This window comes from Chiloscyllium punctatum, chromosome 50 (genome assembly GCF_047496795.1).
Source record: "Chiloscyllium punctatum isolate Juve2018m chromosome 50, sChiPun1.3, whole genome shotgun sequence".
NCBI lineage: Eukaryota > Metazoa > Chordata > Chondrichthyes > Orectolobiformes > Hemiscylliidae > Chiloscyllium > Chiloscyllium punctatum.
The window spans coordinates 56,252,294-56,277,503 of record NC_092788.1 but is presented as its reverse complement, the minus strand read 5'-3'; the positions used below and the strand labels follow the sequence as shown (position 1 = coordinate 56,277,503).

At 45.9% G+C, this 25,210-nt stretch overlaps 1 protein-coding gene and 1 long non-coding RNA gene across 5 annotated transcripts in view; both read left to right on the top strand.

The window, feature by feature from the left end:
• The first annotated feature begins 7,908 nt into the window (after positions 1–7,908).
• LOC140470146 (endogenous retrovirus group 3 member 1 Env polyprotein-like) lies at positions 7,909–16,876 on the top strand. Of its 2 annotated transcripts, none has more exons than XR_011956419.1 (2): positions 7,909–8,949; positions 9,134–9,406. XR_011956419.1 is itself a non-coding variant. In XM_072566580.1 (2 exons), exon 2 carries the CDS (start codon positions 14,254–14,256, stop codon positions 16,033–16,035), a length of 1,782 nt encoding a protein of 593 aa, XP_072422681.1. In that variant the 5' UTR covers positions 7,909–8,949; positions 14,013–14,253; the 3' UTR covers positions 16,036–16,876. The 2 variants fall into 2 exon arrangements, 1 of the variants encoding a protein (XP_072422681.1); XM_072566580.1 differs by lacking the exon at positions 9,134–9,406 and adding an exon at positions 14,013–16,876.
• Positions 16,877–17,649: 773 nt separating this feature from the next.
• The window catches only part of LOC140470071 (uncharacterized), a 29,442-nt gene continuing 21,881 nt past the window's right edge, over positions 17,650–25,210 (top strand). For all 3 annotated transcript variants that reach the window (XR_011956342.1, XR_011956341.1, XR_011956340.1), the window contains exons 1-2: positions 17,650–17,740; positions 19,595–19,701. This is a non-coding gene — a long non-coding RNA (uncharacterized lncRNA). The remainder of the gene's footprint in view (positions 17,741–19,594; positions 19,702–25,210) is intronic.

The following is a 25,210-nucleotide window of genomic DNA, read 5'->3' as shown; positions in this document are numbered from 1 at the left end:
ATTCTGGAGATAGGGATTGGGATGGGTGTAGGGTGAGGCAGGCAGACTGAGAGGGACAGACAGGGGGTGTTTCCAAGAGAAGAGTCCTAAGAGAGGTATGGAAGGTTGTAGTGACGGAAGATGTTTACAGATATTCGAAGGCTTCTAGGTTCTGAAGGCTCATAGATAGGAAGGCAATGGAGAATGCCAGGTTACTGGGTTAGAGACAATGACACAGATGGGGAGGGTTGCTCAAACTGAAAGAGGTTCCTGTGGTTGGGAGGGTTGGGGGAGAACTAGGGTGAAATGTAAAGAGATTAATTTCTAAGAATTGGAGAAGAATAAGCAGATTATAGGTAGGTTTTGATACTAGATAAACTGGTATTGAAAGTGAGTCTGATCGGAATTGGAGAGTCATAAAGATTGGGGAAACTGCTAAAATTGGGAAATCACCTGGAACTTCAAGAGATTACCCAACAAGGGAAGATCAAATGGGCTCCATAGATTGGGGGTTTTGACAGGACGAGAAGAGGGAATACAAATAGAGATGGATTTAGGGGTAGCAGGTGTTTATGGAGATAGTGAGGGGTTGGAACAGTTTACATAGACATGCACGTTTTTAGGCAGTACTAAGATACACAGGCTTTAGTTAATGCAAGAATGGGAAGCTTAATGGGACTGGAAGACCGAAGAAAGTTACGGACAGTAGTGGTGGCTGCAGATATTAACAGATTACAGAGAGACTTGCAGATTAGAGAGAGTGTGGGCATCAGATTCTGACAGACATTGTAGGAACTGGAGTAGCCTTGGCAAACGGGCAGTTTGCAGTTATAGAAGGTGCTGAAGGGACTGGAAGCAGGAAAAGGTGTGGGGAAGGTTGTGGAGGCAGCTTGTGGTTTGAGATACGGATGGCTACAGAGACTGCAGGGGATCATACAGAGAGAGAGTGTTCTAAGAGCAGGAGAAAGTAGCAGAAATAGAGAAAGTGCAGAGCCTGAAGAAGGTTCGGCAATCAGGAGGTTTCAAGGTGCAGGATAATGTTACAAAAACAGGGGCAATTGTAGGGATTGGAGGACCATACAAATATAGGGAGAGCTTTTGACACTGCAGGATATATTACAGACATGGGGAGAGTTTCACAACTAAAGGGAGTTAGAAACACCAGGAGGCTTTGAGGTTATTGGAGCAGCTTTGACTGCTCCAGGGAGAGATGTGGAGGCTGGAACAGGAGACAAATTTAGGGAGGGTTTTATGAATTAGGAGGACTTTTCAGAAAAACGGAGGGATATAGGGATGGGACATGGTGAGAGTCGGTGAGAATTACGGAAGCTCATGAAGGTAACGGAAATAAATAGTGTAGTCACATGGGGAGGACGTTAAAGATATAAAGATATGTAGTGACTGAAGCAGATTACATGCACAAGGAGGGGAGCAGGGACCAGCAGAATTTACAGAGATTGAGTGCGCTTTAGAGAGGAAGAGTTTATCATCATCATTAGGATTATAGAGACAAAGTTCCATGATAGGGACGGTTGAACTGGAAGGTTTCTACAGACGTGGAGAATATTATCAGGTGGAGGGGTTCCTGAAGTCAGGGGTTCCTTGGGAGATTACACGGATAGTGAGATTCTCAGGTAGGAGCCTGACATAGTTTCAAAGACAGGGAGGTATTTAGATCTGGAAGGGATTACACAGATCGGGACAGCTCAATGGAGTGAATAATTTTTCACAGACAAGGAAGACTTGGAGGAGCTGGAGACGTTTACCCAGATAGGAAAGGATGGAGAGGTTAAAGGCAAATACATTTACATGGAGGGCAGTATTGGTAGGAGGGGCTTACAGGGATAAACAGGACTCTCGGGGTTAACCAGGATGAAGGAATTTAGTTTCTACTGGAGATGTATAGGGATTATGTTGTTAGGGATTGGAGAACCTGACAGAGATAGAGAGCATTGTGGGGACTAGAAGAGATTCCAAACAGAGGAAAGATGATCGGGAATGGAGGATATTACAGGGATCACTAATACAGCATGGGTCAAGATTGATACCTGGGACCACCTGGGTTGTCTCAGTGAGGACCATACATCAGAGGGGAAAGAAATGTCCTCACAAGATAGTGGGATTGAAGCCTCGAATATAGCTGTTCCTTGCCCAGCAGTGTCCCCACTCCCAGACCATACAGAACCTCATCACCTCAGGACATATCACACCCACAGCTTCCAACTTCATAGTCCGGGAACTCTGCACTGCCCGGTTCTACCTCCTTCCCAAGATCCACAAGCCTGACCACCCGGGCCGACTGATTGTCTCAGCATGCTCCTGCCCCACTGAACTCATCTCTACCTACCTCGACACTATCCTATCCCTCCAGTCCAGGAACTCCTCACATACGTTCGAGACACCACCCACGCCCTACACCATCTCAAAGACTTCCGTTTTCCTGGCCCCCAACGCCTTATCTTAACCATGGATATCCAATCCCTGTGCACCTCCATCCGCCATGACTTGGGCCTCCAAGCCCTCTGTTTGTTCCTCTCCAGACGTCCCCAACAGTAACCTTCAACCGATACTCTCATTCGTTTGGCTGAATTGGTCCTCATCCTTAACAATTTCTCCTTTAAATCCTCCCACTTCCTCCAGACCAAAGAGGTAGCCATGGGCACACGTATGGGTTCCAACTATGCCTGTCTCTTTGTTGGCTACGTAGAGCAGTTGATCTTCCGTAATTACACCGGCACCACTCCCCACCTCTTCCTCCGCTACATTGATGACTGCATTGGCGCCACCTTGTGCTCCCGCGAGGAGGTTGAGCAATTCATCAACTTCACCAACACATTCCACCCTGAAATTAAAGTTACCTGGACCATCTCTGACACCTCTCTCCCCTTCCTGGACCTCTCCATCTCCATTAATGATGACCGACTTGACACTGACATTTTTTACAAACCCACCGACTCCCACAGCTACCTGGATTACACCTCTTCCCACCCTACCTCTTGCAAAAATGCCATCCCGTATTCCCAATTCCTCCGCCTCCGCCGAATCTGTTCCCAGGAGGACCAGTTCCACCACAGAACACACCAGATGGCCTCCTTCTTTAGAGACCGCAATTTCCCTTCCCACGTGGTTAAAGATGCCCTCCAATGCATCGCATCCACATCCCGCACCTCTGCCCTCAGACCCCACCCCTCCAACCGTAACAAGGACAGAACGCCCCTGGTGCTCACCTTCCACCCTAACAACCTACGCATAAACCAAATCAGCCACCGACATTTCTGCCACCTCCAAACAGACCCCACTACCAGGGATATATTTCCCTCTCCACCCCTTTCCGCAAAAACCGTTCCCTCTGCAACTACCTCGTCAGGTCCACGCCCCCAATCAACCCACCCTCCAATCCTGGCACTTACCCCTGCTACCGCAGGAACTGTAAAACCTGCGCCCACACCTCCTCCCTCACCTCCATCCAAGGCCTTAAAGGAGCCTTCCACATCCATGAAAGTTTTACTTGCACATCCACTAATATCATTTATTGTATCCGTTGCTCCCGATGCGGTCTCCTCTACATTGGGGAGACTGGGCGCCTCCTAGCAGAGCAGTTTAGGGAACATCTCCAGGACACCCGCACCAATCAACCAAACCGCCCCGTGGCCCAACATTTCAACTCCCCCTCCCACTCTGCTGAGGACATTGAGGTCCTGGGCCTCCTTCACCGCCGCTCCCTCACCACCAGACGCCTGGAGGAAGAACGCCTCATCTTCCGCCTCGGAACACTTCAACCCCAGGGCATCAATGTGAACTTCAACAGTTTCCTCATTTCCCCTTCCCCCACCTCACCTTAGTTCTAAACTTCTAGCTCAGTAACTGTCCCCTTGACTTGCCCGGACTTGTCCTACCTGCCTATCTTCTTTTCCACCTAACCACTCCATCCCCTCCTCCTTGACCTATCACCTTCATCTCCTCTCCCACTCACCCATTGTACTCTGTGCTACTCTCTCCCCACCCCCACCCTCCTCTAGTTTATCTCTCCACGCTTCAGGTTCACTGCCTTTATTCCCGATGAAGAGCACTTGTCCGAAATGTCGATTTCGCTGCTCGTTGGATGCTGCCTGAACTGCTGTGCTCTTCCAGCACCACTAATCTAGTATTTGGTTTTCAGCATCTGCAGTCAATGTTTTTACCTCGCAGTAATACCACTCGGCCATCAGCTCCCTCCTGTGATATTCATTATTTGTTGTTTTCAGTTCTCAAGAAATATGTTCTGCATTAATTTTGAACTCTGTAAAAGCATCCACAGTGAACACAAAAACCCACCTCCAGTCATGATGTTTGAGTCTGGATGACTCAGTCAGACTGGCTAATGAGGTGGAGTTACGCATTTTAATATCTGGCAGTTTCGGCTGGCGTTGGGCTGCTCTCATTCCTTCTGCGATGAAATGAAGAAATGACAGTCGATACTCCCCACTAAATCTCTAAATTCAATTGCACCGCAACCAAAGTAATTTATTTTAATTCAAAAATGTTTCAGTGAAAGACATTCCAGGAAGCTCACCACCACCTGTCTCAGTTTAATGGGAAATGGGATCAATTTTGTAGCGCCTACTGTCCCAGTGGAAAAGGCCACTGGTTTAAGCCCTTGAACAGGTTATCAGCTGATCTGAGTTTTCAATCTTATTCTTTGACAGATTGCAACATGTTTTGCACAAGGGGGCATGCAGACAGGGCAAACTTCAATTATATTCAACACAAGAAAAGGCAATTCCATTTAAATGAGGCAGATTAATTGAGATCAGGCCTCAGGTGAGGATACAAATCAGTCAAGTTTGGATTTTTCAGAGACCATCAAGATTGTCCATTCAATTACTGAAGTTTGTCTCAGTATTGCTTTCCCAATCAAACTATTTCAATGCATTATGACACCTCTGGAGGTGGGACAGTTCCAGGCCTTCTGGCTCAAAGTTGGAGACACTACCACAGAATCACAAGAGCACTTTGTTTTAGGCTGAGTGACTGGTGGGTTAATTTGCCCAATTATTTTACTAATCCGGAAGATGCTGTTACCATCCTAATGCTGGGAAATAAGCAAGGTATTAAGGGGAGCAAAGATGTTACAACAGTCTCTCTGACAAGGGACAAAATATCTTCCATCTGTTGTTTTGTTCATCCTTCGATAGTTTGAAATTTTTAAACTTTCTTGTCTACCATCATCTTTGCAGTTTTGTACATCTTTTCTTTCAATTTGATGTCACTCATAATTCCCTCAGCTATGCACCGCTGTTCATCGTGCATTTCTTTTACAAGTTAATATATATTGTTGAGAATAATAAAATAACTGAATATATTCTTCTGCTTTGACATTCTAACTGTAGTCCCATTCTAGTTTAGCGAACTACTACCTTATCCCCTTGTCACTGCCTTTAAGTTTAGATACTAGTTGAAGAGTCAAATTCCTCACCCTAAAGCTGAATTCTATCATGCTGCATTGCATCTTACCAAAAGGGTCTTTTACTTTGAGCTCATTAATCAATCATATTATCAGGTCTAAAATAGCTGTTCCCTGATTGGTTCCAGAGCATCTGTTCTGTAAAATTGCACAGAGCAGTCGACCTCAAACTGCTTCAGAAGGTAGCATAAGCTGAGTGCACAATACTATTTTAACTAACAGAGAACCCTCTGAATTCCAGGATTCTGTTAGATCCCCAAAATTACTCATAGCAAGGAATCCCTACGTTGTGGAAACAGGCCCTTCAGCCCAACAAATCCACACCAACCCTCCAAAGAGTATCCCAACCAAACCTATTCCTCAATGTTTACCCCTGATTAATGCACTGAAACTGTGGCAATTTAGCATGACTTATTCACCTAACCTGCAGTTCTTCGGATTGTGGGTTTGCAGCCCTGGTTCGCAGTTGCTTCGTGAAGTCTGAATGTTGTTGCCTCTATTAGTCCAACAACACTGTCACTGACACAGGAGCTGTTCCCCCAGATCGGTTTGTGGCAGTCAGAGATCCTGCTACAACCTGCGCACATGCCAACCCAGTCATCTCAATCAGAAAGAATTAGTACAGCACAGATTAGAAGACAACTTGGATCACATTGTGCTTTTGAAATCGGAGGCCCCTCTTCAACCCATCACAACTGTGCTACCTTTTTAAAATAGGTATTTGGCTAGATCCCTGCTCTCACAGTAATACAAATAATTTCTTTTTGCAAGTATTCAAATTAATTTTGGAAATTAACAGTGAATCAGCTGCCACCTCCTTTGCAGATCATCTCAGATCTTCTTTGAAACAGGAAAACCCAATGAGAACATTAAGGCATCCAATGTGTAAAAAAATCACATGCTCAGTCACTGTAATATGATGAGTTTTGTTTTACATAATTCTTAGCAAAAGTTAATTTGAAGCAAAAAGGAGAACTCGAAGAGAAAGGTGAACCACCTGTGGGTAACAAAGGCAGTCAAGAGCAGTACCCACAAGGAAAAGAATGACATAGCTGCGGATGACTAAAAAGGGAGAAAACTGATCATGTAATTAAATTGACAAGAAACAAAAATGAATGGCAAGAGTTGTACAGGTATATAAAGATTGAGTATCTAAAGTCAGCATCGAACCCTTGGAGGTTCTGAGTGTGGAATTGACAATGGGTACAAGGAAACAGCAGATAATTTAAACCTTTATTTTACATTGATGTTCATGAAGGAGGATACCGTTATCATCCTAAAGGTAGCAAATAAGCAAGTTAATCATGGGGAGAAAAATGTTATAACCGTCTTTGTCACAAGGGACAAAGTATTGACCAACTAATAGGACTAAAGGCAGACAGGACCTAATGGCCTGGATCAAACATTTTTAAGGCAACTGAGTGCAGAGATATTCAAGGCATCGATTGGAATATTCCAGAATCAGGGGATACAGGAAGCATCCAGTGAATTCATGCACCTTTTCAAGAAGGGAAGGGAGAGAGAAATCAGGAAACTATAGACTAGTTAGTTTAATATCTGTTTTTGTAATACAGCAGATTCGAATATTAAAGTAATAAATAGCAGGGCATTTAGAAAAGCTTATCATTAAACATGGTAGACTGGGTTTTGTGAAAGAGACACTATGACAAATTTGCGACAGTTCATTGAGGAGATAACAAGCAGGGCTGATAAAGGGCAATCCAATGATGTTCTGTATTTGGATTTCAAAAATGCAAATGATAAGGTGCTACAGCAAAGTTAATTGCATAATACAGGAGCTCACTGTGTCAGGGGTAACGTATTTGCATGGAGTGAGGATTGGTTAACCACACTGGCTGTTGCCGAGACCTCACTTGGAGTACTGTATACAATGTTAGCTCCCATATTTAATAAGGGATAAACCAGTATTGGAGACCATTCAAAAAAAGATTCAGCTCGCTGCTTCGAGGATGTAAAGGTTGACCTATCAAGAATAGCTAAACAAGTTAGGTCATTATTCAATAGAATCTCGACAGATTACATAGAGTGTGGAAACAGGCCCTTTGGCCCAACAAGTCCACAACTATCCGCCAAAGCACAACCCACCCAGACCCATTCCTCTACATTTACCCCTTCACCGAACACTACAGGCAATTTAGCATTGCCAATTCACCGAACCTGCACTTTTTTTTGGATTGTGGGAGGATACTGGAGCACCCGGAGGAACCCCACAGAGACAACGTGCAAACTCCACACAGAGAGTCACCTGAGGCAGGAATTAAACCCAGGTCTCTGGCACGGTGAGACATCAGTGCTAACCACTGTGCCAGCCACATAATATAAGGGGTGATCTTATGGAAACAAGATTCTGAGGAGCTTGACAGGGTAGATGTTGACTAGATCTTCTAGCACCAGTGAAGTCTCAAACCAGGGGACATTACATAAGGGAACATTCGTTTTGTAAAAAAAGTAAATGTGAGAGGTAATTTCGGTTTAAACTTTAAGATGTGCCTGGACCACAGACTGATCCATAATAAAAGACAAAACTTTTGTTTCTTTTCTAGAAGATTTTATATACTCAAAAGTAGAATAGTTTAAATTGTGCATATTGCTGACAATTTGTAAGCAGAGTGACGTCTTTTCTAAAACATTAGACTTTTTGTTTTTTTTTCTAAAAACATTTTGTATACTCAAAAGTAGAATAGTTTAAATTGTGCAGAATGCTGACAATTTGTGAGCAGAGTAAAACAAGCAGGCCCTTGATTGATGAAACCATAAACACAGACAGGGGAGGAGGAGTCCTTGACTGATAGAGGCTGCAAAACAGGGAAACGACTCGAGAGACATCTGCTACAGATTGATACAGAGACATCTGCTACAGCACAGAGAAGAATAAGTCTTTGACTGATAAGACTACAGGGAGAGAAAAATAACACCTCTAGGGTCTGGAGACATTTGTTGCAGACTTTGTGATAAGGATGCAAGTTGGAGAATAATGATGTTCTTAAGAATGTGAACCTCATGGCTCATTAAGAGCCAGGAAGGGGAGGGTCTGGAGACATTTGTTGCAGACTTTGTGATAAGGATACAAGTTGGAGAATAATGATGTTTTTAAGAATGTGAACCTCATGGCTCGTTAGAACCAAGGAGGGGAGGGACTTGTACTGTATATAATGAGAAACTTTGTAAGCCTCGGGGCGCCTTTTACTCAGAAGGGTGCCCGACTCTGCAGACTTGCTAATAAAACTTTGTTTTCCTGAATTTGTCTAGAGCGATTATTAAGAAGCGATTTTCGTTTCTAACAACTTGGGGGCTCGTCCGGGATCAACACTCCGGCCGCGGGGGGAGCTGAGGAAGGACATCGGAGAAGGTGCACCCTGCTGATTTCAGCAGTCCCTGATTCCTTGCTTGTCGCCCCGCGCGGCTTGAGCGAGTGATATCCGGGAGGCTCAGGAAAACAAAGGAGGGGTGTGGCCGAGGCAGTGGGGACGGTTAATGATCGAGTAATTTCGGTGCACCGAACCCAGGTAAGAAAAACTTGCGGGGACCGTGTTTCCGGACGCCTGGGGACCTACGGGGTGCCTGTGGATTTTTCTACAGAGACGTAGGACTCAGGTATCTAGAGACCGGGGCTTGCCTGTGAGGGAATTTGCAGAGACCGTGTTTGAGGAGGAACGTGTACCTACGGGGTGCCTGTGATCTGTGTCACAGAGACGTAGGACACAGGAATCCAAAGACCGGGGGTGCCTGCAAAGGAACCTGGGCGATCACGGGACTGAAGGTCCGGGAATTGGCTAAATTGTGATAGATTATCACGGGAAAATTACGAAGTCCTCGGCAATGGGAAATAAGGGATCCAAGGCGAGTAAGGGAAAGGTAGGCTTGAACAGAGACAATGACAAATACCCCGGGGTACCTGACGATAGTCCGTTAGGAAGAATGTTAAATAATTGGGATCAGGGTGGGAGAAAAGGAAAATCTAAAAGGAAGGTGGTAAAATACTGTCAAAAGTGGTCCCAGAAACCTATTCAGGGCGACTCAGTGTGGTGGCCTAGATTCGGTACTGACGAAGACTGGGTCCGGCAAGCTCTTATTTTATATGTCAATTCAAAACCTGATGGTAATCTGGAAGAAAGTGAATATGCCTTTTGTTGGCTACCGGTTACGATATCTTGCCAGATGCAGGCACCTAATGAAGACTCGAGAAAGCAGAAAGAATGGGAACCTTTAGATCACTTACCGCCGCCCTACGTGACCCCGTCTGCCCCACAAAATGTTCCTCAGGGTGACGACGAGTCAGAGGAAGGGGAAGAAAAAGGGGAGGAATCACAGACTACCTCAGGGGTACAGACCAGATCTCGAGCTGGAAGGGGTCACGGGCAAAATCCTACCTCAATTGCATTAATGAATCCACTCCGGGAAGTGCCCATGGGGGGCGAGGAAGGAGGCACGGGCTATGTGAACGTTCCCTTGACGAGTACTGAAGTACGGAATTTCAGGAGGGAGATGAAGGGCCTACTGGAGGACCCCATGGGCCTGGCTGAACAATTAGATCAGTTCCTGGGTCCGAATACTTACACGTGGGAAGAGATGTATTCCATCATGAAAACATTGTTCTCTAGCCAGGAACGACAGATGATACGACAAGCTGCGCTCTTGGCCTGGGAGAGAGAGGGAGGAGAAGGAGGGGAGCAGAAGTTTCCCCTCACCGACCCCGAGTGGGATAAGAACACGGAGGAAGGACGGCGCAACATGAGAGACATGCGGGACTATTGGATAAAAGGAATAAGACACGCAGCCCCGAAGGGGCACAATTTTACCAAGGCCTTTGGTAATCATCAAAACCCGGAGGAAACCCCGATGGACTTCCTAGACAGGATTAGGAAGAATTTGCAGCAGTTCGCTGGGGTGGACCCTGAGACGGACGTGGGGCAACAACTCATACGGGTAGAGTTTGTATCAAAAGCCTGGCCAGACATACGCAAGAAGTTAGAGAAAATGGATGATTGGGATAGTAAATCTCTAAGTGAACTACTGCGGGAGGCGCAAAAGGTGTTTGTGAGAAGGGACGATGAGAAGCAAAAGAAGGCGACAAAGATAATGATGCAAGCGGTGCAACAAATGACAGCTGGAAGAAGGGAAAAGGGGGAACCGTGGCAGAAACAGGAGAAGGGAGAGTCGTGGCAAGAGCAGAGGAAAAGAGAACCATGGCCGGAACAAAGGAAGAGTGGAGGAACGCGAGACCGCGACAGGGAAACAAAGAGGATACTCAGATGTTACTACTGTAATGAAGAGGGACATTTTAAACGGGAGTGCCCCAGCTACAAGCAGGAGGTGCGGTCGTACGCACTGATGGAGGAAGATTAGGGAGGTCGGGGGTTCCTACCCTTGGGGCAAAAGGACTATAGACAGGAACCCCTGGTAAATTTGAAAGTCGGACCCCAAGGATCGGAGATCACATTTATGGTGGACTCGGGAGCCGAAAGATCAAGTATAATCCAAATACCCCCCGGCACCCGAACAGGAGAAAAAGTTATGGGGGTATCTGGAATTGGAGGACAGAAATTACAAGTTCCAGTGGTGGAGGACGTGGAAATTGGATATGAAAACAGAACTACTAAACGAGACCTCCTTCTACTGCCATCGGCGGGGTTTAATTTGTTAGGAAGAGACTTGCAGGTCAAACTAGGGATCGGAACGGTACCAAGTAACGGGGAAATAGTGGTAAGGTTGTTCGCCCTCACCGAAGAAGATGATCAACAAATAGACCCGGAAGTATGGTACCGAGAAGGGAACAGAGGGGGTTTAAACATCAAACCTCTCCAAATCACCATGTTACCAGGAAAAGGCCCGGTAAGAAGGAAACAGTACCCGATTGCTATGGAAGGACGCGAGGGGTTACAACCTGTGATAGAAAGATTAATCACAGATGGACTACTGGAGGGATGTATGTCCCCTTTCAATACTCCAATACTCCCTGTGAGGAAGCCGGATGGGACATATAGGCTGGTGCAAGACTTGCGGGGGTTGAATGAAGTAGTCCAGGCTAGGTACCCGGTGGTACCCAATCCCTACACGTTAATGAGTAAAATTTCCCCCGAACACGAATGGTTCAGCGTAATAGATCTGAAAGATGCCTTCTGGAGTTGCCCCCTTGACAAAGAAAGTCGGAACCTTTTTGCCTTTGAATGGGAGAATCCCTTCACAGGACGAAAGCGACAGTTAAGGTGGACGGTCTTGCCGCAGGGATTCACGGAGTCACCCAACTTGTTTGGACAAATACTGGAGCAGATCTTAGGAGGATTTCGGTGTAACGCGGAAAATCAATTGCTCCAATATGTCGATGATCTCTTACTCTCAGGACCAAGAGAAGAGGAGGTACGGACAGACACCGTTGACCTGCTGAACTTCCTGGGGAAACAGGGCCTACGCGTCTCCAGGACAAAACTCCAGTTTGTGGAGCAAAAAGTAAGATATCTGGGCCATCAAGTCAGTAAGGGACATCGCCGTATCACGCCAGAACGAATATCAGGGATTACGGCTATGCCAATACCCAGGACGAAGAAGGAAATCAGACAATTCCTGGGGCTAGTAGGATATTGCCGGATATGGATTGAAAGTTACACCACTTTAGTAAAATTCTTGTACGACAAACTGGGACAAGAAGTACAAAAGGTGGACTGGTCAGATGAGGAGGAGCAGCGATTTAATATTATTAAAAGTAAACTGATCCGAGCTCCGGTATTGGCTTTACCCACTCTGAAGGAACCGTTCCAGTTATATGTCAATACCGCCGGCAGAATTGCCCAGGGCGTGCTTACCCAGCTGCGGGCAGGGAAACGTCAGCCGGTTGCATTTTTGTCAAAAATGTTAGACCCTGTGTCATGTGGATGGCCGACCTGTATACAGGCAGTGGCAGCTACGGCAATGTTAGTGGAAGAGGCCCGAAAACTTACCTTTGGAGGAAGGATCACAGTATATTCCCCACATTCGGTTAGTGCCATACTGGCTCAGAAGGCTCACCGCTGGTTAACAGACTCTCGCATCCTGAAGTATGAGACGATTTTGATGACCGGGGACGATCTCAATTTTGCAAAAGATCTTAGTTGCAACCCAGCCCAGTTTCTATACGGACGTCCTGTAGATGGAGAACAGGAGCATGATTGTGTGGAATTTGTAGACTTGCAGACCAAGACCCGAGAGGACCTGCAAGAAGCCCCGCTGGGTGAAGGACAGGAACTGTACATCGACGGGTCCTCCCGGTGCATCAGTGGGGTACGGTACAGTGGCTACGCTATCATAGATGGTGCAGCAAAGCAGACGATCGAGTCCGGACGACTGCCTGCGAAGTGGTCAGCCCAATCCTGTGAGTTGTACGCCCTCCAGAGGGCCATGAAGTTGTTGGAAGGGAAGGTGGGAACCATATATACTGACTCAAAGTATGCATACGGGATCGTTCATACTTTTGGGAAAATCTGGAAAGAGCGAGGATTGATAACTTCCCGGGGAAAAGAATTAGCACACGAACAAATGATCAGCCTAACGTTGGAAGCCCTGGCGTTACCTACGGAGCTTGCAGTAGTCCATGTACCCGGTCACCAGAAGGGGTCGACACCGGAAGCGGTGGGAAACCGGCTGGCAGATGAGGAAGCCAAGCGGGCAGCGGTCGAAAAATCCGTCCAATTGTTAACGTTAATACCGTTGAGGGAAGGGCTCGCTAAACAACCCGTCTTCAACCAGGGGGAGATTGATAAAATGGATCAATTGGGTGCCCGGCTAGGTACCAACGGGAAGTGGACAGTTCCTGATGGGAGACAAGTACTGAACAAACAGATCACCCGGGGTATTCTGCACCGATTACACCATCAAACCCACTGGGGGGTGCAAGCCATGTGTGATACGATCCTGAGAGACTATGTGTGCAGGGGGATATACACATTAGCCCAACAGGAGGTAGTCGGATGCCCCACTTGCCGGCGTATTAACAAGAAAGCCATGCGTTCTATGCCAGTCGGTGGTCAGCCCCTCGCAATTAGGCCATTCCAGAGGATCCAAGTTGACTTTACAGAATTGCCCCCAGTACGGCGATGGAAATATCTGCTAGTAATAGTAGACCATTTCACTCACTGGGTAGAGGCTTTCCCAACTGCCAAAGCCGATGCACCAACCGTGGCCCGACTGTTGTTAGAGAACATAATCCCGAGATATGGCATAATGGAATCTATCGACTCAGACTGCGGGACACATTTTATTTCTAAACTACACCATTTGATCTGTACTGCCCTGGGTATCCAATGGAAATTCCACACACCCTGGCATCCTCAGAGTTCGGGTCGGGTTGAGAGAATGAATGGCACACTCAAGACCCAATTGACTAAGCTGGTGTTAGAAACTAAGTTACCTTGGCTGAAGTGCCTGCCCATTGCCCTATTGAGGATATGTATGGCACCTCGCCGGGATGTCGGGGTTTCCCCCTATGAAATGCTGTTCGGATTACCATATTGGAGTAAGGTTGATGGATGTCCCACTCTACAAGGGGGAGATGTATTTGTCAGAAACTATTTACTGGCCTTATCCCGTTCTTTTGCAGAACTCCGGAGGAAAGGTCTCCTGGCTCAGACTCCGCCGCTCGACTTCCTCCTGCATAAGGTGGAGCCCGGAGATTGGGTACTTGTTAAGACCTGGAAAGCCGAAAAGCTCCAGCCGCGGTGGGAAGGACCGTTCCTAGTTCTGTTAACAACTGAAGCAGCTGTTCGGACGAAAGAAAAAGGGTGGGTCCACGCATCAAGGATAAAGGGACCTGTTCCGCCAGAAGGAGAGAGCACTTGGACATGCGAGCCAGGGGACAAGCCGTTGGTGGTAAAACTGAAAAGACAGCAATAATGAACTCTACTTGGACTGTATTGGTGGGGATATTAATCAGTTTTCTCTTGTATGTGGGGGAGGGTGAGGGGAGATGTGACAAATGTCGGACTACGGTGAGGCTTGGGAGTAGGATCTACTCGGGATCATTTGTTTCTCACTCCCATGTGGACGATCGGTGTTACGATTTGAATGCACGGCAAGAATGTTGGGAGGGTGGAAAACCCTATTATCAAGTGTATAATAAAGGATACGGTGGCAGGGTCCGTGGGTGCCCCAAAAATGACCGCTGGGTCTGTGTTAACAAAGCTGGGCAGTGGGGCCTACCCTCTATGTTGCTCAAGGAACATGTGGACAGAGTCAGGGAGACCAGAGTACAGAATACTGTACGGAAGTTAGAGAAAGAGCAGGACCGTCAAAGGACGGCCGTTGTCTCCAAGGTGCCGTCTATATACAAGGAGGTAGAAGAGGAGATCAAACTTCCCGATGTAACACAGAACCTGTTTATTGATCTTACGTCTAGGATAGCCACCGTGTTAAATATTAGCAATTGCTGGGTTTGTGGGGGGCCGCATATGACTGCACAATGGCCGTGGTCTGGTCATAGCTTAGATATATGGGAGTTACATCAGTATAATTGGACACATGTCAACGAAAGAAAAGGACAGAGGTGGAGACTGACTAACAGCCCGGAAGGCCAGTTGTGTGTTGAAGGGAAAGGGAAGATTGAGGTGGGTATCAGCCCCTGTCAGAGTGTATTGAATGCAACCACACAAGTCTGGTGGCCTAAGGATATCACATGGTACATTGCAAAACAGGAGAACCGCAATTGTGTGAGGCTGGGTGATGACTCTCGGTTTTGGAATTGTAGCGGCTCCGGCCCTTATGAGGGCATTCCTGGGGTAAAAGAGGTGTTGAATAAAGTTGCGAAACAGGGGGGGCCTGCTCCAGATGGCCTATTTTGGATATGCGGTAATCAGGCATATTCCAAACTCCCCATGGGATGGGCTGGAGTATGCTTCCTGGGTCTAATACGACCTGAATTCTTCCTATTACCCCGGGAGGAAGGCGATGATTTGGGAATTAAACTCTTTGACTCCCTGCGTAGGTTGCCAAGAGATATCCAAGTCGGTGATTGGGGGGATGAGTGGCCACCGGCCCGGATTATTGAATACTACGGGCCGGCTACATGGGCACAGGACGGATCATGGGGATATCGTACTCCTATCTATATGTTAAATCGAATTATCAGGCTCCAAGCAGTCGTAGAGGTCATTACTAACCAGACCGCTCTGGCCCTGGAGTTGCTGGCTAAGCAGCAGGATCAGATGAGGGCTGCTATATATCAAAACCGACTTGCCTTGGATTATCTGTTGGCCTCGGAGGGGGGCGTGTGCGGGAAGTTTAACCTGACAAACTGCTGTCTAGAAATTGACGATAATGGTAAAGCGGTTTTGGAAATTTCCGATGAAATTCGGAAATTGGCCCATGTGCCAGTACAATCTTGGCGTCCTCTTAGTGGCATCGGATGGTGGGATGGTCTCCTAAGTGGTAGTTGGTGGCGCACAGCGTTGCTGATGGTTGGGGGGGGCATGATTCTTCTTCTCGTACTACCCTGCCTAATCCCCTGTATTCAGTTTTTAATTCAGAAAAATATTTCCCGACTCCAGGCAGTGGTGGTTCCACAACATGGGACGCGTGAACTTAAAGTGATGTTGCTGCGAAAGACCAAGGATTTCCCGGGCCCTTGAGGAGGGGGGGGTTATCTTGGTCAGGCACATCTTAAAGAAAGAAAAGGGTGGAATTGTGAGAGGTAATTTCGGTTTAAACTTTAAGATGTGCCTGGACCACAGACTGATCCATAATAAAAGACAAAACTTTTGTTTCTTTTCTAGAAGATTTTATATACTCAAAAGTAGAATAGTTTAAATTGTGCATATTGCTGACAATTTGTAAGCAGAGTGACGTCTTTTCTAAAACATTAGACTTTTTGTTTTTTTTTCTAAAAACATTTTGTATACTCAAAAGTAGAATAGTTTAAATTGTGCAGAATGCTGGCAATTTGTGAGCAGAGTAAAACAAGCAGGCCCTTGATTGATGAAACCATAAACACAGACAGGGGAGGAGGAGTCCTTGACTGATAGAGGCTGCAAAACAGGGAAACGACTCGAGAGACATCTGCTACAGATTGATACAGAGACATCTGCTACAGCACAGAGAAGAATAAGTCTTTGACTGATAAGACTACAGGGAGAGAAAAATAACACCTCTAGGGTCTGGAGACATTTGTTGCAGACTTTGTGATAAGGATGCAAGTTGGAGAATAATGATGTTCTTAAGAATGTGAACCTCATGGCTCATTAAGAGCCAGGAAGGGGAGGGTCTGGAGACATTTGTTGCAGACTTTGTGATAAGGATACAAGTTGGAGAATAATGATGTTTTTAAGAATGTGAACCTCATGGCTCGTTAGAACCAAGGAGGGGAGGGACTTGTACTGTATATAATGAGAAACTTTGTAAGCCTCGGGGCGCCTTTTACTCAGAAGGGTGCCCGACTCTGCAGACTTGCTAATAAAACTTTGTTTTCCTGAATTTGTCTAGAGCGATTATTAAGAAGCGATTTTCGTTTCTAACAGTAAAGATTTTTATTCTCTCAGTGAATGTCTAGAATTTTCAAGCCCAAACAATTGTGAAAGTTAAATGTGGTAGGGGAATGGATCTGGTTGCGTTACTCTTCAGAGGGTCAGTGTGGCTTGTTGGGCCGAAGGGCCTGTTTCCACACAGTAGGGAATTTATGATTCTATCTCAAATTATCCTAAAAGAGGGCAGATAGATTTTTGAAATATTGAGCAGTTGAGGGCTATGCGGATCAAGCATAAAAGAGGTATTGAGGTCTGGGTTGGCCCAGCCATAATCTGACAGAATGGGGGGAACAAGCTGAAGGGAATGAATGCCCTACTCCTGCTCCAATTCCTTGAGGCTCTATTTCATGTTGTTTTGTTTCCAAAGAAGAGCGCGATACAATGAGCTGAAGATCTCAGATGTTGTGAAAATGGGGTGTTTATGTACTGGTTCAGATGGCATTGGTTCATCAATCACAGCTATACAGTCATGAGTAGGAAGGCAATTCCCTCCATTAATAAAGGAAATCTACTGCAGAGCTCACACAAAGGGATCCTTCCCCTCACTGAACTGACCCATCACATTACCCAACATATCAGCAAAAGCAGGAAACACTGCGCATGCTCAACCCAACAAAGGGACCCCAGGTGATTGATGTCAGCACCGGACCAATGAAAGGACGGTGGGCGGATCTGGAGGACCCGGCGGAAGGTTGGTCCTCCAACCAATCAAAGTGAACTAGGGGCAGAACTAGACAAACCACGTGATCACCCTCGCCCACAGCGGCGAGTCGCTGTAATGAATACTCAGGAAGTTATGGAGCGAAAGGATACGGTAAGGAAAGAAATAAATAAACCGGGGGAAACGGGAGAAAAACTGTGTTGCTATGAGCGGAGAGGTTTTACAAATAAATTGTGCTCGTCGGAAAGCACAAATTTGAACGTCCCAGTCCCGTGTTTGTAGTCAACGGGAAATTGCCTCAGCGCGGCTGCAGGCCTGAGTGAGCGCCGCCATCTTTATTCGGGGCAACGATTCACTGGACACGTGCGCGGCCGCCATCTTTGTAGGGGGCAAGGTGCAGCCAGGTGCTTGTGTAGCCTTTCTCTGGTACAGAGTCATTGGGTAGGATTTACACAGAGCACATTCAAACTCAGAGAAATGGATGTTTATTTCTGGATTTGTTTCGTCATTCATTTAAATGGCTTGCTATCGTAACTGAGTTTGCAGGTCATTCAAAATTGGAGGTATTGTGCATAGTGAAGAAGGTTACTTCAGGTTCCAGTGAGATATTGATCAGATACGGATTAATTTAGATAAATGTGAGGTGCTGCATTTTGGAAAAGCAAGTCAGGGCAGGACTTATACACTAGGGGAAAGTGAAGACTGCAGATGCTGGAGATCAGAGCTAATAAATGTGTTGCTGGAAAATCACAGCAGGTCAAGCAGCATCTAAAGATCAGGAGAATCGACATTGCGGGCATGAGCCCTTCTTCAGGATTCCTGAAGAAGGGCTCATGTCTGAAATGTCGATTCTCCTGATCTTTGGATGCTGCCTGACCTGCTGTGCTTTTCCAGAAACACGTTTTTTAGCCCAGGACTTATACACTGAATGGCAAGGCCCTGGAAACGTTTGCAGAACAAAGAGACCTTGGACTGCAGATTCATAGTCCTTGCAAGTCAAGTTGCAGGTAGATAGGATGATGAAGAAGGTGTTCAGTGTATTTTCCTTTATTGGCTAGAGCATTGAATATAGGATGTGGGAGGTCATGTTGCTGTACAGGACATTCGTTAGGCCACTTTTGGAATATTGTGTGCAGTTCTGGCCTGCCTCCTATCAGAAGGGTGCTGTGAAACTTGAAAGGTTTCATAAAAGACTTACAAGGATGTTGTTAGGGTTGGAGGATTTGAGCTACAGGATGAGGCATAAAAGGCTGGGGCTGTTTTCCCTGGAGTGCCATAGGCTGAGCGGTGATGTTATGGAGGTTTATACAATCATGAGGAGCATGAACAGGGTAAATGAACAAGGTGTTTTCCCTGGAGTAGTGGTGTCCAAAAGTAGAGGACATTGCTTTAGGGTGAACGGGGCAAAAATTCAAAGGGGCCTAAAGGAAAACACTTTCATGCAGTGGGTGGAATGAGCTGCCAGAGAAAGTGGTGGAGGCTAGTACAATTAAAACATGTTAAAGGCATCTAAATAGACACATGATCTGATTAGGAAGCGTTTACAGGGATATGGGGCAAGTGTTGGCAAATGGGAATAGATTAGGTACGGATACCTGGTTGGCATGGATGAGTTAAACCGAAGGGTCTGTGTCGGTGCTATACATCTCTATGACTGTGGGATCATAACAGCTTATACAACTCTGCTTCATCCTTGGGCTCCCTTATGAGCACTTTGTTCGATTCTGAGCAAGCTAGATATTGACAATGGGTGTATTTTTGATCTGTTTAGTATTTTACGATTACTTTTACAGGCATTTTTGTAAGTTAATTTTTCACTGCCGCCCAGCCCCGACCATGTGCTGCTTATTAATTTTTTTCTGAAAAATCTTGAACAGTCAGGAATTATTTTTCCAATAAGCAAGTGTATTTTCCTTCCATTTCTGACTATCAAATTCTGCACCATTTTCATTCCCTGTAATCTGTTTTGCTCTCCCTGAAACATCAACTGTGTTTCTCCTTCCACAGATACCAGTGATTAATGCCAAAGTCCTGTTGCCTGTGGAGAGGGTGATGTTTGACTTTCTTGTACAGCTGCAGTTTGTTTGGTGAAGGTGCTCCCACAATGTGATTAGGTAAGAGACATTACAGAGTATTCATTACAGCAATAGTGATGATTTGAAGGTAATGTCCAAATCAAGAACAGTTTGTAGTTTTATCATCATGCTTATAATTTCACCAAAATATTATTGGGAACTTTAGACATAAGGTCAGAGACTGATGATATTAGGTCAGGTGACCAAAAGCATTGCCAAATCAGCAGGCTTTGAGGAATGTCTTAAAGGGGGAAAGCAGACCTGTGAGGTTTTGGCTGCGAATTTCAGAAAATGTTGCTTTGACAACTGTAAAAGCAGCCACGCAGGTGAAGTAATGAATTAACAGATCATTGGGAGTCTCAAACAGAATGGGTTGTCGAGGTCTTCAAGGATGTGTGTGATGCAGCGAGCTAGGGATGATCACAACCAGGAATTAAAACAAGGGTGAGAATTTTAAATTGATGGATGTGGGCCGGATGCTGGCAGGTGAGACGAGATTGGATTGGAATATCTGGTCAGCATGAATGGGTTGGATTGAAGGGTCTGTTTCCATGCTGTACATCTCTGTGGCTTTATGTTGTTGATTATGAATAGGAGCCTTTTGATGCATCAACAAGTTTTGGTACGAGGGAGCACTTGGGCAGCAGAGATTTAGTTTTTCTTAAGATTACAGGGAGATTGAATGTGGGAAGCTGGCCAGGAGTGTGTTTGGATACTGAAGTCTGGAGATAACAGAAGGTGGATGAGAGTATATGAGCTGAGACAAGGGTAGAATCAGCTAGAAATAGTGATCTTGGAGTGGGACTAGTCTGTCACCCTCACCTCGCCTCTGGGAATCAGTTAGTTGTCAGGTTGTGAATCAGGACGGTAACACAATCGGGAGCTGAGTGGCCCTGGTGGAGCCAAACATGAGTGTCACTCAGCTGGCTGTTGCTAAGCAGCTGCTGCTTGGTAGCCCTGTTGATGACATCTTCCATCACTTTACTGCTGGTCGAGTGTGGACTGATAGATGGAAATTGGCTGGTTTTTGTGTTGAACATTCCTGGGCAATGTTTCACATTATGGGTAGATGCCAGTGCAGGAGCGGTGTTTTTGTGTTGAACATTCCTGGGCAATGTTTCACATTATGGGTAGATGCCAGTGCAGGAGCGGTTCTTGGCTTGGTAGGTGGCAAGTTCTGGAGCACAAACCATCAGTATTATTTCCAGAATATTGGTAGGGCCCGTAGCCTTTGCACTACTTAACCATTTCTTGATGTTATTCAAACTGAATCAAACTGGCTTAAAATTCACATCTGTGATGTTAGAAACCACTGGTTAAGATGGATCATCCCACTTTGCACTTCTGGCTGAAGATTGCTGCAAATGCTATCATCTTATCTGGTGCATGGGTGTGTGAGACCCCTCCATCAGTAAGGGTGGGGATATCTGTGATGCTTCCTCCAGTGAGTTGTTTAATTGTCCATCACCGTTCACAAATGGGTGTGGCAGAACTGCAGAGCTCCGATCTGATCTATTGGTTGTGGGATCGTTTAGCTCTGTTGCTTGCTGCTGATGCTGTTTGACATGAAATAGCTTCAGGAAACGGTTTAAGTAGAATCCAAAGAGATTAAACAAATATATCACAGACAAAAGATGAACTGGACCATAGAATAGGACCCCTTAAAGATTAACGAGGCTGTCTATGGAACCACCGGGGTGTGGGGAAGATATGCAAATATTTCACGCCCTTTTTACTGGAGAAAGATATGGAAGCTCGAGAGGTTGTAGAAATAAACAGAGAGAACTTGAAAAGTATCCATGTTAGAGTGGAGGTGTTACTGGATGTCTTGAATCGCATCAAGATGGATAAAGCCCTGGGAGCTGATCAGATGTATCCCGGAACTGTCTGGAAATCTAGGGAAGTGATTGTTGGGCCTCTTCTGAGGTATTTGTATCATTGATAGTGACAGGTGAGGTGTCATTATTTTAAAAGGTGGTAAGGAGAGGCCATGGAACAAGAAAACAGTGAGCCTGAAGTCAGTGGCAGGCAAGTTGTTGGAAGGGATTCTGAGGGACAGGATATCCATCTATTTGGAAAAGTAAGGAATAATCATTGACTGTTGTCAATGTGGAGCTGAAAATGTGTTGCTGGAAAAGCGCAGCAGGTCAGCCAGCATCCAAAGAACAGGAGAATCGACGTTTCGGGCATCAGCCCTTCTCAAAACGTCAATTCTCCTGTTCCTTGGATGCTGCCTGACCTGCTTCACTTTTCCAGCAACACGTTTTCAGCTCTGATCTCCAGCATCTGCAGTCCTCCTTTCTCCTGTTGTCAATGTGGCTTTGTACGTGCACAATCGTGTCTCACTAACTTGACTGAATGTTTTGAAGTGACAAAGAAAATTGATTAAACCAGGCTGTGAACGTTGTTTATATGGACATTCAACAAGGTTCCACAAATCAGATTGGTTAGCAAGGTTACATAACATGGAATGAAGGGAGAACAAGCCATTTGGGTACGAAACTGGCTTGATGGTAGGAGACAGAGGGTGATGATGGAGATTTGCTTTGTGGACTGGAGGACTGTGAGCAGCAGTGTGCTACAAGGATCGATATTGGATCCTTAAATAAATGACTTGGATGTGAATATGAAGTATGGTTAGTAGCTTTACACAAGACACCAAAATTGGAGGTGTAGTGGACAGCGAAGAAGGTTAGTTCAGAATACAACAGGATCTTGATCAGATGGGCCAGTGGAGCAAGGAATGGCAGATAGAGTTCAATTTAGATAAATGTTAGCTGTTGGATTTTGGAAAGGCAAATCAGGGCAGGACTTATACACTTACTGGTAAGGTCCTGGAGAGTCTTGCTGAACAAAGAGACCTTGGAGTGCAGGTTCATAGTTCCTTGAAAGTAGAGTCACAGATAGGCAAGGGAGTGAATGCAGCGTTTGTTATGGTCTCTGTCATGTTGTCGTTGTACAGGACATTGATTAAGGCTCTTCTGGAATTCTGTTTTCAGTTCCAATCTCCCTGTTCCAGGAATGATGTTGTGAAACTTGAAACTTTTCAGGAAATGTTTGCAAGGACTTTGCCAGAGTTGGATAGTTTGAGGGCAGTGCATGTTTGGAGTGAGCTGCCAAGGGAAGGGGTGGAGGCTAGTACAATTACAACATTTAAAAGACATTGATTAAGCCACTTCTCGTATTCTATTTTCAGTTTGAATTTCCCTGTTCTGGGAAGGATGTTGTGAAACGTGAAAAGGTTCGGATAAGATTTAGAAAAACGTTGCCAGGTTTGGAGGACTTGGGCTACAGGGAGAGGCTGAATAGGCTGGGGTTAATTTCCCTGCAGAGTCCAAGACTGAGAGGTGACTTCATGGAGATTTATAAAATCACGAGGGGCATAGATAAGGTGAGCAGCTGGGGTTCTTTTTCCTGAGGTTAGGTGGGTCCAAAACTAGAGCACATGGTTGATAGAGCAATGATTTAAAAGTAATCTAAGGGCAACGTTTTCAAGCTGAGTGTGGTGTGTGTATGGAATGAGCTGCCAGATGAAGTAGTGGAGGCTGAAAAATCACAACATTTAAAAGGCATCCGATTGGGTACGTGAACAGGAAGGGTTTTGATGGATAGCTGGCAAATGGGACTCCAGTAGTTTAGGATTCCTAGTTGGCATGGATGAATTGGATCGAAGATCTGTTTCTGTGCTGTACATGTCTATGACGTTAATAAACTAAGATGTGTTCCTCTTTTGTGGAAAGCAAGCTGCAGCACAGATAATTGTCCTTGGAGCTGAGAAGGTGCAGCAGTGATTTTGACCAGGTGCAGATTTGGTTCCAAGGTCTTGAATTTGTCTAGAGAGAGGAATTGTTAACACTGTCATAATGTTTAGTAACTACTGTCAAGTAATTGGCAAATAATACAAAGTGAAAATATGAACATTATTGTATTCAGTAAGTTCTGAGCATTTGGAACAGTCTGAACGACACAGATTCAGCAGGTATTCTGAAACAGAATTGGAATTTTAATTTTTAAGGAAAGATTTGGGGGACTGTGGGCAAATAGGAGGGGAATTGGGACAGATTTGCAGAATCTCCAGAGGGAGAGAGTACAGCCCCAATGGGCTGAATAGCCCCCAGGCCCTGTGCTCTGTGATACTGCCCCATTCACTGTGAATGGTGAAGCTCATCCCAGGGCAGAGAGAGGGATTAGCCCTCCACTCTCATCACAATGGGGCCTCGCTGATTGACGGCAGCTCCAGACCAATGGGAGGAGTGGCTGTGTGGTCCTGCAGCCAATGGGAGTGAATGAGGGGTGTGGCCAGCAAGACAACACCTGTCCATGAGCTGTGCAGGTGCAATGTCACTGTTTGGGGTTGGGAGAGACAGCAGAGACTGGGACAGAGGCTGTGGGACCTGAATTACAAACTCCCGGTAAATTAGAACCAAAAGAACTGCGGAAGATCTAAATCAGAAAAAAACAACCAGGAGGTTCTGGAAAAGCTCAGCAGGTCTGGCAGTATCTGAGAAGAGAAATCAGAGTTAAAGTTTCAGACCCAGTGTCCCTTCCTCAGAACAGATATTACTGAGAAAAAAAGATCAGTTTATGTGCAGAAGGTAGGGTTTAGGGGACGATGTAAGGAGTAAAGGATAGGTGGGGATAGAGTGAGAAGAAGGGTTGGATAAAGGAGTGGATAACGATCTGGCTGGGGGAGGGCGACTAGCTGTTAATGGAGACTGTTAGTGGCTAACCATAGGTAGTGTGTAATGGCAGGCTGTGAGAACGAGGCCTGGTGTGTGGGTAGGAGGGTGGGGGGGGGGCGGGGCTAGGACATGAGGTTGCTAAACTATGGTTTGCCACTAACTGTCTCCGTTGTAAGCTGTTTCCCACAGACATCACTGTATGATTGGAGCTGCAGAGGACAGAGCTGCAGATGGGCGGCATAGTGGCACAGTGGTTAGCACTGCTGCCTCACAGTGCCAGGAACCCGGGTTCTGTCCCCGCCTCAGGCAACTGTCTGTGCGGAGTTTGCGCATTCTCCCCGTATCTGCGTGGGTTTCCTCCGGGTGCTCTGGTTTCCTCCCACATTCCAAAAACGTGCGGGTTAGGTGAATTGGCCATGCTAAATTGCCACAGTGTTAGATGTTGGGGAATGGGTCTGAGTGGGTTGCTCTTTAGGCGGTTTGTCTAAGTAATCTAATCATAAAAAATAAAACCTCTTCAATATCCTTCCTAACACCCTCTGAACTCCTCAAAGATGTATCTTAAAGTTGTTCTCTTTAATCAACGTTTCCAGCATTCGTGAAACACTTTTCGGGATTTGTCAATGTGAAAGGCTCCATACAATGCAGGTAGTTGTTGTTATTGTCTGACATTAGGAGAAACAGGAATGAGCCCTCTCTCTCTTTTATACCTGATGAACAGCAGCAAAAGCAGGAAGCACTGAGCATGCTCCAGCCCATAATGGGCCTCTGGTGATTGATCTCAGTGCAGGACGAATAAGATGATGGAGACGGGACTGGAAGACCAGGCAGTGCCAGTTGGTCCTCCAACAAATCTGAGTGAATGA